The 16,669-nt window shown below is 38.1% G+C and overlaps 1 protein-coding gene across 1 annotated transcript in view; it reads left to right on the forward strand.

Annotated features, from left to right (window-relative positions):
* Positions 1–267: 267 nt before the first annotated feature.
* DOCK3 (dedicator of cytokinesis 3) overlaps positions 268–16,669 on the forward strand; it is a 243,213-nt gene continuing 226,811 nt past the window's right edge. The window contains exons 1-3 of the mRNA XM_014953482.1: positions 268–276; positions 12,549–12,642; positions 13,799–13,882. Coding sequence (XP_014808968.1) covers positions 268–276; positions 12,549–12,642; positions 13,799–13,882 — 187 coding nt within the window. The remainder of the gene's footprint in view (positions 277–12,548; positions 12,643–13,798; positions 13,883–16,669) is intronic.

A 16,669-nucleotide genomic window follows, 5' to 3' on the forward strand; every position in this document is an offset into this window, starting at 1 on the left:
AGATATTTTGCTTTCTTTTTTAATGGAGCAGGTATCAATTACAATTAAAAACAGGGTATATGACACCTTGCCTTGAATGCTCCTAGGTCTTGCAAAATTTAGGTAACTTTGTGTTATTTTTTATTTGTATGCTTTGGGTTTAAATTCATTGTCAAGCCTGTAGGACAGGAAGGGAGATCCTACGGAGTGAAATTAGTGAGGAACTTTCAAGCTGTTTCTCTTTTGAACAATTGGAGGCATAGAAAGTTATTGTGTGAGTACGCGGTGATGGTGCAGGTAAGGGTTTGCAGTTGGAGGAAGAGCCAGGAGGAAGAGAAGAAAGCTCGTGTTTTTATTGATGCTTCTGACAGTTGCTTTCCTCGTTTACAGTCAATGCCATAGCTCAGCCAGACTTGAGTCTCACTGTCTTGCAAACCCTTTCTTTTCAGCAATTCTGTACTCAAAAAGTGAGAGTCCAATGTAAACCTCAGGGAAACATGTAAGAACTTGTGATCTAGAAAATATCTACCATGTATCCGGTGACATTTCAAAAGCCTACAAAAAGGAGATAATTGGTAACAAGGAAGAGTTCTTCATCTTCATATGCACAATGACCTGTTGACACAAGTTTTTCTGATTAATGTTAAACAATTATTTGGAACATAGCTCTTATGTGGGAGAGCTGTAAATGCCTGATGACTTCCAACAGTTAGTGTTATTGGTGGCCATACACATTTCCTAGATTTGTTCTTTTGAGAAATGGGGCTATTTTCGGATGTGGATGTGGAAACATTGACCAAAGAATGGAAAGTCTGGGCAAGATTATTCATCTGTTAAAGAGCCTGATGCAACTTCTTCAGCTTCAGAGAAATTTTTGGTAATTTGTGTTATGAATTAAGTTTCCTGTGTTCTTTTCTCAGCTGTGATATTCACTGAGGAAGATGCTAAAGGAAGTATAGAGTAGGATCTTGGTTTAAAGTTTTTGTTTTTAAGTTATGAATCAGCCAAAGAGATAAAATAGCTCACTTAAGTGACTTATGTTAAAGCTAAACCTCCATTCAGGTTTTTGCATGTCAAAATGAACTTTATGAGCTCTTCTGAGATCCTGAAAGCATCTCTTAAGTTTTTTTAGCTCTAATTCCTTCCTCTTAGACATATTTTAGTGTTTGTTTAAACAATGAGTCTTTCATCAAAACTTACTGAAGGTGTAAGGAAGACTGGCAACTGGGTGTGGGCAGACTAAGTGCTTTCCAGTCTAGTTGTGAGGTGATTGCTTATTACAAGGAGGCAGCTCCCTCTTTTCCCACTTCAGCATTTGACTACATTTTCTTTTCTTCAGTGTTTCTGGATATTAAACCTTAAGAAAAGCTCATGACGTGGTGTCAGCTAACTCTTGGTGATTAAAAGCAGGTCATTCTGCTTTCAGAGATATGCTCATACCAGTTACTCTCTGAAACAAAAATAGAGGTTTGTCTAGATATTACAATGTAAGGAAGCTTATGCACTAAACACTAGGTAGTTGGTGCAGTGGTGAATTATTTCTTTTTTTCTTTGTTTTGAATATAAGCTGTTGAGCTATCCTGCATGCTAGAGTGTAGTTCAGTGTGGCAGGTGGCTTACTGTTCTTGAAATCTCTTGTTTCTGTGTATTTGAACAGCAGGGGACTCTCTCTTCCCTCTACATGTGTTTGTGAATGAGGTGTTTATGCCAACTATTAATTTAGTACACCTGCCCTTTCAGTCTTCTGATCTTGATAAATAAAGCCTCACATACATGTCAGAGAAACCCAGAAGAACTGTTAAACAGAAGCCAGTTGAAAGCAATATGTAACTTTTTACAGGCCTGTTTGGGTATGGGGTTGCATACAGTCCTTTGTCTTGCTGAGGTGTGTGGTCTACCCAAACAAGTTGTAAAGGCAGCAGAAAGCCTTTCATAGGGGAATATCGCAGACAGTGTTAAATAGTCCCTGTAGGGAGTGATATGTTTCTTTCCCATAACTGAGTCTGGATCTGGGAGGGTAGGAGGAGATGTTTCTGTTTCACCCATCTCTTTTTTTGTAGAGAAAAATGCCTATGGAAGTGTCTGTGTAATGTTGCCACTTCACCTAGGCACGTGTTCTTATTTATGTAAGTGTATGTATGTATGGCTGTACTATATACATGGATAGAGAGTGTAGGTACAGGTGAGAACGTGTCAACCAGCGTGGGGTAAATAATTCAAAGATATATGAATTACTGTAAAAGAAGGTTATTGAAAACTGTGGTTTGAACTTTGATGTGTCTTTGTGTTTCTTCTCTCTCTCTCTAAATGAGCTGAGTGATTGGCAAGTCAGTTTTTGATAAACCAGAGAGGCAACAGTCTAGTTTCACTGCATTTAGTGAAGCAGGATCAAGGGTTTTGGTGAGATAATTTTGCCCTGACATCTGCTATTCCATCCTGTTCAGAATGGAGCTGCGTGCTACCTGTGCACCTGACCTTGCGTGAGGAGAGCCACTTGGTGACCCACCTACATGTCTGTGTTGCCCAGCAAAGGTTGCGTTGGCCGGCTGTCCCTCTGGCAGTGACTTGTTGGCATGGGAGGAGCTGGCCCCGGGCACGGAGAGAGCAGCTCAGGGAGCCGATGTGCTGGGCCTGCTGTCTGCTGATGGCGCAGCCCCGCATCCGCCGGGAACAGCTTGTGCTGCTGCTGCCGGCCCTGCTCCCCCATCGCTCCTCATGCGCACCGCAATTTGCAGCTGTCCATTCTGCCCCCTGCTCTTCTCCTTCAGCCTCTCTGAGTACCTTGATCTGATTGGAATTATGAACATAATTGCTCTGCTGTGGGTTGCCTTTTTTTTCTCTTTTTTTTTTTTTCTGATAGGTATTGGGTGTCTCTGTGGTCCAATTTTTTACCCCAAGGAAGGTTGCTTTTGAAGCATTGCTCTTGCAGAAACAGTTTCTCTCTTGTCTCTGGGGAAGTGGAGGTAGAAAATGGGTTTCTCTCTCTAACTTTCATCATCACAGCAAGGCCCTAAACTGCAACTTCTCATCTTGTGGTTTTTTTTGTTGTTTTTTTTTTTTTCAGTTCTGGAGTGACTACATTTCAGGCTGCTGGTACAACACAGTATTCTTCCTTTAATAATTAAAAAAAAAAATATGATTATTCCAACCTGGGCAGAGGTTGCAATAAGAGAAAGAGGATTTTTCCCAATGTTTCAGATTATGTTGATGGCATTAAATAATATGTGTTTGCTTAAGTCAAGATTAGCAGAGGTAAAACATTCTTTAGACTAATTTTAAAAAGCACCTTCAGTTACGTCAGGTAATTTATTTCTTTTCAGTTTAGTAGCAAATAGTTTACCAAAAAAGTCAAAGTTCTTGTGTGTGGGTTGAAAGGTTTCTTAGCAGTCTTGTAAGCTATCTTCAGATGTCCACAAAAAGTTCTTGTATGGCAGACAGCATAGGCTACAATACAGAGTTTTCAACAAGATGCAGGAGCTGAGATAATGATAAATATGCTTTTATAAATCTGCTCTACTCTTCCCTTCCTCCTCCTTGGAGGAAATGTGCAAACTGACCATAAATGCCAAGGTAACTTTAGCATGTTATGAACTTATTTAGCAGTTGGATGGGAAGACTGAAAATCTTATGATCAGTGTAAAATGGGATAGGATGTAAAAGGCTGTGGGATGATACCTCAGTTTTTGCATGTGTGAACATGAATCAGTTGTGCTCTCTTGTAGCTAGCTGCATAGCAGGCTGTGTTCCTGTATAACCAGTGATCATGTCCTCCTTTGGGAAAGCTCTCTTGGGGCTGTGTTGGGAGCACCGTATGAGGGGTGAGGGTAGGAGGTGGTTAGAAGACTGGAGCACATGATGACAGAGGAGAGTCTGTAAGGTCTATGGTGGTACAGCCTGTAGAAGGAAGAGTATAAGAAGGTGTCTAGTGTGTGGTTAGCTACTGTCTAGGGTGTTATGGAGAAGAGAGAGCCAGCTGCTGTTCAGATTTGCACAGTGAAAGGAGAAGCAGTGGTGGCAAATTACAGCAGGGGGCATTGATTTCCACAGTGCCTATGGTAAAGCACTGGAGCAGGGTGCCTGCAGAGGTGATGGAATTTCCGTTGTCCAGGATATTCAAAACTTGACTGGTTTCTTATTTTGCTTCCTAGTGTTCAACAGTAAAGCGTGGCCATTTCTGGCTCATGTTTGCAGTCTGTGGAACACAGCAGTGCAGAATGGCCCCATGCTTCTTCATGCAGAGTGTGGTACGGTCAGTGTTTTTCTCCTCTTTGCAGGTTAGGTGTTGGAAAGAGGGAGAAATGTTTTGGAAAATGAAGCAACTTTTGTTACTGCTTAAAGAGGAGAAAAAGAAACTGCTGCATTTACTTCCTGCATAGAGGGCATGATGCATAGGTGAGGAACTTCTGTACTGCCAGGGTGCAAGTTGAATGAACTGATACCTGAGGGAACAGATTTACAGGGAGGGGATGAGTAACTGGGATAGATGCCTGCAAAGACAAAAGTTCAAAATCAGTTCCTTAATGTAGCTGAGGTAGTGGACAGCAATGGGGGCTTTTGGTCTGTTTCTTCATTCTACCTTGTGTCACCAGGATGTGCAAAACTGTCTTAAACAGCTCATGATTTTTGAGCCTGATCTCTATTTTTATCTTTGAGGGTAGGGGAAGGATGCTAGCAATAATTCGCTTTGCTAGTGAATGATCACCTTTCTTCTTAGGCATCTGTTTCTTTTTTTACATGAATATTTTCATAGTGATGGTATGACTCAGTAGAAAGAGGCGGTGTTGCTAGGCAGCAGTTTGAGCACTTTGCAGATGCCATGTGATGGCAGTAAGCTGCCTTGTAATAATCCATTGGTGGCAGTATTCCTGGCCGGGGTTCTGTATTGCACAAAGAAAGAAGCATCTCTGACAGGAGCAGATGCTGCCTAGCAACTGCCAGTGCTCCCGGACCAGCCTGAAATACCTTCACTTAATTGTAGTGTAATTTTGGTAATAGACAAAACCTTATGTGTAAAAGATGGCTTTCAATTCTGAAGAATATTTTTCTTCCTCAAGGTTTTACATAGAAGTTCATAAAGACCATTAACAAGGTCAAAAAATTCTTTAGCTCTCTTCTAAATCGTGTCTTTTGTTTAATCCCTACTCTTCGATTGTAATGTTTGGATGGCTTTTAATCAGCTTTTGATAATCTTTTTTTTTGTGTGTGTGTGTGTGTATTACATTAGTGCCTGGCAATTCCAATCGGATTAGAGCCCTGTTCTGTGTCATGTGTATCAGCACACTCTGCAAGAAATGCCCCTTGCTGCAAAAACCCTCGGTTGCTTGATCTTGGTAGTTTTTAGGGTGTTATTGGATAGGCCTTCTCCTTTGTACCTAGATTCTTTATGTTGTCCATCCTGCTTAAACAGTGGAATGTTTTGGAAGTACTTGGCCTGGGTTTTGTTCCCTGTTTTCTTTGTCAACGTACTTTCGAAATGTGACCTGAACTTGCAAATAAATATACATGTCTCAAATTCATTTCTGGTGAATAATTGAAACCCTCAACCACAATTAATCGTTTAGATACTGGGAAGGTATACTGTGAAGGTGAAAACATTCTTTTGGGTAATTGTAAATAAAATTAAAATGTTTTCATTTTAATTTCCTCCTGGTTCTGCTCCCTTGTCAGATATCATCAGAGTTTAACTATGCAATCTACAGATCTGCCAGGTTTAATCAGGCAATTCCACAAAAATTTAATCATATTGGCCTTTAATTTTTGTTACAAAAACACGGAGGGTTTTTTTTCCTCAAACTATTTTTTTGGTTTTTTAAATTATTAAACCAGAATTTTCTCTTTGCAAGAACTAGTCATTTTGGTTGGAAAAAGGTTTGTAGTTCTGAGAGAGGCTCAGAGTGGAAGGTACCTGGTGGTTTGGAAAGTATTAATTCTGTGCTGCCTGGAGGCGTGATTGCACAACATAGTTGCCTCACAAAAAGGTAAAGCTGAATTTTGACTCTTAGCTGTCTTTTCCTCTGTGTGGTAACTTGTATCAATGTTGTTTTTTTTTTCTAGCACAGCCATATTGCTGTGGCTTGGAGACTTTTTCCTGCCTGCCATGTGCAAATATAAAGAATTAAAGTCTGTCACCGTTCTTAGAAAACAAGTTATTCAGAAAAGGTAGTTTGAAACTTGCTACAACCATAAATACTGTAGAGTAGAAGAGTAGAAATTTATTGTTCACTCTTTTTCATGCAGTTCACAGAGAATATTAGTGATGCAGGATCTGAACAACTGAAAAATGTTTTCTATATGATGCATAAGTGTGGAGTTCTGGGGTGATGTGGATATTAAAAGTTGATGCGATTCAAAAACATGTAGGTGGCTCTGTAGAAGAAAATGTATAGAAAGCACTATTAAAAACATATATGAAATTAATAGTGATAAAAATTTCTTCTTTAGGAAGTTCCAGTCCGCAGATGGCTCAAGTTGGGGAAAGCTACATCCTTGCCCTATTCCAATATCCTTCCTTCACCACCTTGTTTTAGCATGTTAGGGAAAAGATATTTGATTTAAAGCCATTCGGTCTCGCCTGCTATAGTGACTCTTACGTTACATGGAGACTTTATTGTCATCTAGGTAAAGCAGGGAAGAAAATAAAGTTCATCTTAGCTGTTAAAAGTAGGCTATACTGCTAGATAATAGACAGTTTTGTAGATGGATTAATACGAAAAAGCATTTTAAGGAAAGATACATCCTCATCATAACATTAATTTATCAGTCTGAAGTAATTACATTATTTTTTTAAAGATTAATCAATATCGATCATTCTTAGTCTCAGAGATTGACTTATATTCCATGTTAACTAGTAATAGTGATAACTGCTAGTAGTTGGATATAAAATTTTTTATAAGGACTGTGAAGTTTAAGAGTTTGTTATATGTGTTTACCCAAAGTAAAGGTGAACACCACATTCTTACCTGGTGTGATAGAGGTGTGAGTTTAAAATATAGTTATGTGTTATAAAGCATAAATTTCACCATCAGAAAACTTCAGAATTTAGACATTTTGTAGCACAGAACACAATTCAATATCTGCTCTGTGTGATTATGAATTGGTAGGGTAGGGAGCGAAGTAATTTGTATATAGAGCAACACAACTGCAGCCATGCTTCTCCTATGCTTCATCCTTGCCATCCCTTCTGAAATTAGTTTGGCCAAAGATATACTTGGGGCATGATTAATGCATAATCTGAATAACTGTAAGCTGAGTGCAGTACAAAGCATTTGTAAAAATTAAATGGCATGCTTTAACCTGAAACACTTCTGCTGCGTTCTGCTAGTGTTATCTAAAAATACTGCAAGTTACAAGAATTTTAGTAGGACAGATAATAATGAGTTGAGAACTGGAAGAAACTGTCACAAAGGCCAAGAAGATTGGTCTTCTGAAGCCATGAGTAAACAGAGATATGTTGAAAGTTTGCAAAATTATGAGTGTTACTGTGGAAGGAGTTTAAAAACTTTGTCACAGTATGCAACTAAAAAAGATCCAGTGAAACTAACAAAAAAAATAAAAGACACATTCACAGCTGATTATTATATGAAATGTTCTGGGTTTTTTTCCCCAAAGTTAACCCATACAGTGATTGTTCTTGCCAATATCTTGGGATAAAGAAAAACAAAAATGTGGTTTAACATATTAGATGTGTTCTGGCAGCAATTATTTCCATTATTGAAGAGAAAACATGAGAAATAAATAATAATTTTAAAAAAATAGGATTGGAGAAACATAATTTAGATTTGGAGAAGGAGAAGGGGACAATGTAAACATGGAAACCTCTTGAACTGATTCTGCTCCTCAGCACTCATTTAAAAAAACTCTTCTGATTTTCATTGGTACATCTTGGAAGGCGGAGAGGGAAAGGGCAGGAAAAGGGCTCTGTTCTTCTATGAAAATAAACAAATTGCTTATAATGGGCTGAACTGGTATTTTACATTGTAACTAGAACATTATGCAATATCAAAATACTTCTGTAGACTTTACTACAATGTGTAGAAATAGGTTGAAAAAAATAGTAATTATATGCAGAAGGCATATACCTATGCAAAATATTTTCATGTATATGCTAAGAAAAAATGATGTTTCAGGGGAATTAGGAGCTAGATCCTGCACTGTCTTTGTGTGGATGTACTGTTCTGGACAGTGCTCTGGCATGTTCTTGTTTTGGCTTTTCCCACTGTTTGTGTAAAAAAAAATGTGACAAATGTGTATTACTGTTTATCATGTAGTTGACATAATCCATTCGAGAAGAAAAATGATCTGTGGAAGTGTCATGACCCAGATGAGACTGGGTGGGGAAGCTGGGATGTAGGAAATTGAATTAGAAGGAATTAAAAAAGGAAGATATATTTTAAATTATACCACAGCAAAAATGAAAACAGCTCTGTTGTTTAGGTAGGCAGCAGAAAGTGATAATGACACACATGAAACCTAATTTAGCATTTCTCTTAACTGTGAATTGTGTTCTCTCTTTTTGCTGTAATAGTGTTCAGATGGGGTCACAAATGGATAGGTATCAAGGGCCAGGAGAAGCTCAGGCTGTGAGTGTGAGAGGGATGGTAATAGTCCAGCCGCGTACCCATCGCGCTCCGTGTCCTGCCCTCGGCAGGGACCAGTAGCAGCTGTTCACGGTGTAGTAGCGCAGCAAGATAAGCCTGTGTGATGCTTTCCCAAGACTTTAAGTGCTTTCTGGGTTATGGGCTTGCTGAGCCTAAGGTGGTACACATCCAGTAATTTTCTCTCTTTGCTTTTCAACTTGAGTGATTTATTTATTACTTTTCTATCACCCGTGGCATCTTGTAAGGAGTTTCGCAGTTTATGCACCGTGTGGAAAAGTACTTTATTTGATAAAGTCCTGAGCTCTTCTCTGCTGTTTCATTTGACACTGCTCTGCTTTTTATACTGGACGGGAGCAGTTGCTCCCTGTTTACCTTCTCCATGCAACTTATCAATTATGCTGTCCCCACCCCTTTCAGTGGTCAGTCTTACTGGTAGAAGAGTCTTAGCTTGGTTCATAATTAATCACATAAAAGCCCTTATGCGGTCCTTGGTATCTCTTTTCTCACTTCTTTCTACCATTCTCTATGCTGTTCCATCCTTTGTCACAAAGGATGTGCTTTTGATAAAGGGGAAAAGGCAAAGCTGGCACATGGGGTTTCATTGTGAATTTTATACAGTACTGTAGGTAATGGTGTCTGCCCTTCTTCCCCCAAAGATAGTGTTCTGCTGAGCACAAGACAAGAACTCTGAGTAGCAGCCCAGGGTCTCGCTCAGTGTGGTAATAGCAAGGGGAGAGACCATCGTTTTGTACGTGAGATTAGTATTGTTCATTGGTCACGAAACACCATGTAGGTGAAATAAATGGTATGTATCCCCCACTTCTACTTGCAGTTCTACTTGGGTCCATCTGCAGCTGTTTGTTACCCTGAATAACTCGAGTGGCTTTACAAACGTTGTCACTTTTCCAAATGATCAGCTTACCTGGATCATTTAGAAATACTTTAAACAGAAAAGGCTCCAACAGAGGCCCCCGTAGAGCTTGCTGGTCAGTCTGTCTTTGCTAAGAAACTGTCTACTTTTTCTGTTTCGTGTCTCTTTGCTAGTTATTTATCTGTGCTAATGCCTTCCTGCTTTATCACAGCCGGGCTCCGTTTCTGCAAGAGATTTTCACAGAGGTTGTTTCAGAACAGCTTTTGTAAAACCTGGGTTGTATCAAGGGAATCCTCTTTGTCCGTATGGCAGGCAGCCCCTTTAGATATCTAACATATGAGGACTCAGTAAGCTGTGCAGAGATGCACTGACTCCTCCTTAAGATGTCATGTTTATCTGTGTACCCCTATTCTTATGAAGCAGTTTCTCTTGGTGCTGGTGACTTACAATGCAGCTGCTTATACTGTATTAGGGTGTGTCTGTAGGCAAGGACGATGCTTCAGAATCTGTCCTTTCCTGCCTGGATCTTTGGCTTTCCAAACTGTTAATCCAATTCCATTTGTTCTGTTACACTCCCCAATTCCTCATGCTGTTACAGCTCAAGAGTAACTGTCTCTGCAAACTAGTTCGTGCCTTTCTCATCAATAAATTGCAGAGGTGCAGAGGAGAGGGTTTCTTTTGCTGTAGTCCACTTTGATACAGTTCAGATACCACAGGAAGGAACCTCTGACTTGGAGATAATGCCTGAAAATGGCATGTGGTGTGTTTTTAAAGGATTCCTCTTTGGCAGAATGTGGGGTTTAAATGCTGGCTGAAATTAGGTTTCATGAGGGGGAACTGTGACCTCCTTACAAACCTGGGTGATGGCAGAGGGTTTAGTATCTGAAAATAGTTGTTAAATATTTCAACAGGCTGTCTGGAATTCAAGAGGGATCATCCAGATCTGTTAATGGGTGGGTAAAAACTCTGTTGTTTGCCCATTTTGATAATGCAGATACTTCTGTATTCTGGTGACCAAGGGAATGACTCTTGTAAGAAGTGATGGAGACTTGTTGATTGATGGACAGTTTGTAGATATTCCTATGTTATAAAGAATTTCTCTGTGGGAAGGACAGAAGTCACTTATTGGAGTCCTTTCTGGAAATTATTTTCCCTGCAATGGTTAAATTATTCCATATCTCCTATATACTTTTGTGTTCATATTTTTCAAATAATCTGCTAAGAAGAATTATGTACCTAAAAGCGGCTTCCTAAGTAAGATTGTGTTGCATAGTGCATTTTTAGCTGAACAAAAACATCCATAACTTTGGCGGTAACCTTTGGGACCGTGTATCAGACTATAAAATAGCCTCAATTTTCTGGGATTTTGTCATAATCAATAGCTATTTTTACCATTCTTTTTTATATCAGAGATGTTAAATTGTGTTCTTGTTAAACAGTTTTAACAAGATATGGTTTTATGTATTTGGTCAGTTTATTTGGGTTCTATAATTTTCCTGACTTTCATTTAGTTTACTGTGGCTGCGAAGTCAACTACTCTGGAGAGTACTATGTATTCTAAAGAGCTGATGACATTGATACAGTACAGCCCTTATATTAGGTTTTCTTTGTGTGGCCATTAGAATCCTTTTATAAATGGACAGTTTGCATCTATAAACTAACAGATCTATTAGAATTACTTCTTGTAAGCCTGAATATGTCAAAGTCATTATTCTTGGCCATATTTTAAAAATGCATTGTATCATCAGTTGAAAAAAACAATACTGTATTTTCCTGGTACCTTTTCTATAGCTTTCATTCCAAGCTTACTTTCTAGTGTTACAGAATAGGCAAGTATTTCATGGCCAAAGAACTAGTAGTTGCATCAAATCTAGTTTCTTTCCTGGTTGCATCCTTTATTCAGTAGTTTTCATGTAATAAATAATTTTCATAGGAAGCCAGCTGTTGTTTGCTAATTCAAAACTTCTGATGCAGTGTTGACATACAGTAATGGTTTTCAGACTAGCTTTTACTTGTTGGATTTAGCTGAGTAAGACCGGTCAGTTGTTAATCTCTCTACAGTTCAAACTGTTCTTTTGTCTAAAACCACTAATACTCATGTGTCTCTGTGTCATGATAATCTTAGCATATTCCGAGACGTTAAAAATGGCCTGGAAATGTGAGTTAATACTGTTATGTATATATTAATATTTTTTAATAATGATATATCTAGAATTGTTTTCATAAATGAATGTAACTTGTTACTGTGTTAACATTTCTCCATTTTCTTGGTGTTTTCAACAGTAACTTTTCACCCAGGATTTCTAAAATGCTGTGCCTTTGAGGCTTGCTTGAATCTTGTAGTGTTTTTGTTGGTCTGCGTGGAAGAGTTATGTTATTTTAATATAGGACTGTATTTTGCAAAAGAACTTAAAAATAAAAGATTTTTGTGCCTTCATGTTTTGGTTAAATTGCCTATTAGAAAAAAAAAACCCAACCCAAAACATTTTCTGTATTTAAAGGATTCTGTTATCTAAAATGCTGGAGAGGCAAAGAGAAGCCATTAGAGATTGGCTTGGGGCCTACCAGTTAAGTGTTTGGCTATTGTCAGTGTTCCTGTACGTTGGGAGAACTAGTTTTTTGTTAGTTGAAATCCATATTTATGATTTCTTCATGGGTGAAGAATGAATCCAGAATGCTGACAAGCTTAGTGTTTTTTCTTGGATTATGTTGTCTGCATTACTCCAGTCTGGAGCCAGTTGTTATGTTTCTCCTGTCTCTGACATAAACGAGAATTTAAAACCTTATTTAACCAGCGGTGACTTCTACTGGGCTGTACAAGCTGAGAGAAGGGTTTAGGTTTGTTGATGGAATCCCTAGTTTTTATCTCTTTAATTCAACACTGCATTCAGTCTCACTGTGGAAGAGTAAACATCTGATGCTGTTTGATTCTCTTCAGATTCAAATTCGATTTCTTTCTACTCACATCTATGTGGGTGCTTGCCTGGTGTAAGTTGTTTGTTCTTTCTTGCCCTTTCCCTTTTTTGGAATCTATGTATACAGTTGAAACCGTGTTTTATTTTGGTGGAAGTTTTTTCTGTGTGTTTCTCATTATTTCTTAGAAATTCAAGGTTCAAGAAACATACCTTGTGGTAGACGGTGCAGATGATAGTCTTATTGTCCATGATGTTCTTCCCCTGAACTTCAGACTTTCTGGTTAACTGCTTTAAGTTCTGCACGGAGAGGCTTTAGTCGTAAGGGTTTTAGTGGCCTTGACATAAAAAGATATTCATGAAATGCAGCTCCATGATGTGGGAGCATCTCCATAGCTTGAGTGTCTGCGTGTAAAGGGGAGTGTTCTCGTAAATTGGAAAAAAGGACGGTGCCCACTGGAGGTCACTATTTCAACTCATGGAAGTCCACTTGTAGTACTCCAGTGTGTGTGTGTAGGTGATATATAGGGTTTACTCTGTGTCCGAGCATGTATTTATTTAGAACAAGGTATTTGCATGATTGAATTAAATCTGTGAGTTTTTAAATGCTGGTGAAGGTGTTACGGGACTGGGAGGGGGCAGACCTCATTTGCAATTCATCCTTTCTTTTGACATGTCATCTTTTGGGTAACTACCCATGTCCACATCCCTATTGTATTTTGGTAAATATGGTTAAAGAATATGTCATTATACACTATGATAACTTCATAAAGCTTACTTTTAAAATTGAGGTTCATTTACAAAGTTTTGATTGTATTCATATTTTCTGAAATGTTAAGATGGGGTCTTATTTTCCCTGGTTAATGAAAACTAAAGATACCTAGGAAAATATTTAAGATATATGTCATGTTAGTTAGTGCTTATGAAAAGTACAGATTCTTGCGTATTCTATATATCTACTGAAATATAATAATGTATGGTAATATAAGATCTTTTGCAGTGCATTAGCTGCACAGATGGTACTTGAAATAGTTTCAACTTGGAGGAAAGTAATCCCTGCAGTTGACTTCCTATTATAGTCTTTGTAGTTAGGACTGACTGTTCCATTGATGAATTGTGTAGTAGAGTAGGGACTGTGAGGCAAGGAAATCTTTGTATGCAATATGAGTTGGGGCTTGGTGATTTAAGTGATTACAAGCCTTGCTTTATTTAAAAATCTTTTAAAAAGCACAGCTTTTATGTTGCTGCTGAGCTTAATTTCTGATAAAGGCCGAAATAAAGATATCCGATGAGGAAAAGTTGGCTGACAGGTTTTCTGGGCAGCTGTGCAATAGCTATTTTTATGTAAGGAGTGAGCTAAAGTGCTATGCGTAGAAGGAAAATTCGCACAAAGATTCAACCCTCATGTGTGTCTCTCTCTCTTTTTCCCCACCCTTTAGTGATATGCAGCTTCCGAGGAGCTGTACCGCAAGGCTTGGTCCTGGAACTAGGTGAAACTGTCCAGATCCTAGAGAAATGTGAAGGTAAGTGTGATATCCAAGAGGGAATCCTATTTTTTATACAAGAATATACAAATATCTTATTTCTAGCAGATTTTAGTAAGTTGTTTGGAAATTGTGATGCATCAAAGCAAAGCACTTGAATAAAACCTATTCTGACCCACTTTCTGTAGGAAAGGCTGAGTGCTGTTGGCACTAATCCAGTCTGATAGGGGGTCAGTGTGTTTTAAGTTAACCATCTGTCCAGAAAATCTTGAACCCTGACCTGATTGTTGTATTGTAATTGGGTCTTACAGTGAATTTTCATCATGTGAAGTATATAATCAGTATCTTTTTTTACTGTATTTTCTCAGTTTTACTGTTATGCATTTCAATTAAGTATGTAAGAAACATCAGAACACATGAAAAGTATTAGTTATGAAATAGATTAGCAAATCATTTGGGAGCAATACTGGAAAAAAGTGAAGAATATGAGTTTAGGGGGAATTGCTTTGCATTTATCTTCATGTGGTGCTTTTTTTTTTTTTTTTACCTAGAGGAAAATGCCATTGTAAATGTTATAACTATAGGTCTTTCTTATGTGGCTGGAGATGTCTGTGTGTGAATAAATTGAATGTCCTAATTCTCTGCTTTAGTCACATGAATAATATGATTGAAGCTGTTGTATTTACAAGGTGAATGATTTTTATCCTAATGTTCAGAGTAAGCAAGTGGTGTAAAACATGTCTATTGAGAAGCAGGTTGACAAGATACAGTATGAGAACGTGTTTCACTGTAGTCTGAGGTGGAATAATGTAACCTTAATCCTGAAATGTTAAAACAAATTCAAAACCCAGATGCACAAATCTGTAGGTTTGGTTTTGTGTTTGTTCAGCTTGCAGTCATTTTTCATCTCCAGTGTTAATGTTGCTACCCAAACCTTGTGCATGCTGGTCAGAACGCTGCTTTTCTTCTCCGTGCCTGGAACTGTCTTTTGCTCTTGAAGCTTTTTCTTGTACTCAGGTGTTTTGTTTATTTACCTGCTGACTTAACGCTTTATGAAAAAGTGACCTCATACATGTAATTTTTTTTCTAGGAAAGCAGTAGCTTCTTCACAAACACCTGTAAAAAAATTTTCTATTGAATGAGAGTTTTGCAGTGGTGATGTTTAATCCATGAAGCTGCATGCTGTAAACAATACATGTAGTATTACACCTGCAAACTTTAATGTTTTTTGAAGAAAATAACATGTGATTTAATGGGCTAAGCTTTACTCAAGCACTGAGTGTTAATTGGAATCATTCTACCAGGTCTTGTGAGTTAGGACATGGTGCAAGCTCAGGAAAAATTTCCTGCTTTGCATAAGATAACTGTAAGGGGAAACAGTGTATATTGCCAAAAGCAGTCATGATATCTTCAGACCATTTCTGATAATTGAGGAAACTTGCAAAACTGTGGGAAATACACAAAGGCGCAGGTTGCTTACAGAAAAGCAAAAGGATAATCCAATGCCTCTTTACAGTGTTACAATAATTAGGCTCTATATAGTTCCTTTGCCAGGAGTTTTGAGGATGATTCCTCAAAGGCAATTCATGCCAATCTTCAAATTGCTGAGAAAGGAGGCCTTCAGACAGACTGTTTTCCTGGGTGGAAGGAGGATTTTGTACACAGGGGTTTTTTTGTTTTGTTTCTTACTCCCTTTGTCCTGTCATTTTGGTTTAGATGCCTTTACCATGGACTTTAAAAAGATATATTAATTTTGATAATAATGTCTGGAACTCCTCAATATGAAAATGGTCTAAATATTCAGATGGGCTGTGCTGCAGCTCTTGCATGTGTGAATTATGAAAAGAAGCATGCTAAACATGCAGATTAGGTTCTTAAAAGGGAAAAAGCATTTAAGCCTTCTTGCCCAAGTGGTTGTTTAACGTGGTCCTTGGTTTGTCTTGCAAATTTAGAATGAAACATGTCTCATCTTCTACTTCTGCATTATTTGCTGTTTTTTTTTTTTGTCCAGACAAATGGGATAAATTTATGTTAACCCATGCAAATTAGGGGTTGTGGGAATCAGCAGAAGATCCATTGCTGTTTCAGATTCACTTCTTAGAATAGTTTGTGCATAATTCTCTACAGGGGGGACTTTGCTACTGGGTTAAAAGGATTCACATACACGCATACCTTCTAGTGATGTGAAGAATGATTTTAGAGGCTCACTGAAGAATTCAAGGCTGACAAGGATTAAAACACTAGATATACGTTTGAGTGTACTTATTTTTAATCATAATGACTTATTCAATAACTTATTACAAAAGAGCAAGTGTTCTTGTGTAGTGACTGATGTAAAAAGCAGTTGCTGCATTTAGAGCAATTGAGTGAAAGAGAGGGAGTCTTCTCTAATCAAGTTCTCTGGTACCCCTGCAGCTAAGTTTCAGATGTAGCTGCAGAGTAAAGGGATGTAGGCATCCACACGCATGTACACGTATTTGTCTCTTTAAGACTAATAAATATGAATACCTATTGATAACACATGTTTTAAAAATCTTTTTTATTGTGGTTGTCTATGCATATTTTAAATAAAAAGCAATGAAATACAGTTGTGATTGTTACTATGGATCTTGTTCATGTGCTTGAAATTGGAATTTTTGAATTACAATCAATTTGTGTGCCTATGACTCTATGTGCTTTCATACCAGACCACAAACATTTAAAACGCTTTTTTCTAACTCTGTCTAAATCTGACAAATGCCTCCTACTGCTTCCCTGCCCCCATTAATTCAATATAACAGGGTTCAAACCCATGGGCTTGGTGTCTGCCTTTCCTCTGGAGCTACC

The sequence above is a fragment of the Calidris pugnax genome, unplaced genomic scaffold, assembly GCF_001431845.1.
Source record: "Calidris pugnax isolate Ruff unplaced genomic scaffold, ASM143184v1 scaffold247, whole genome shotgun sequence".
Lineage (NCBI taxonomy): Eukaryota > Metazoa > Chordata > Aves > Charadriiformes > Scolopacidae > Calidris > Calidris pugnax.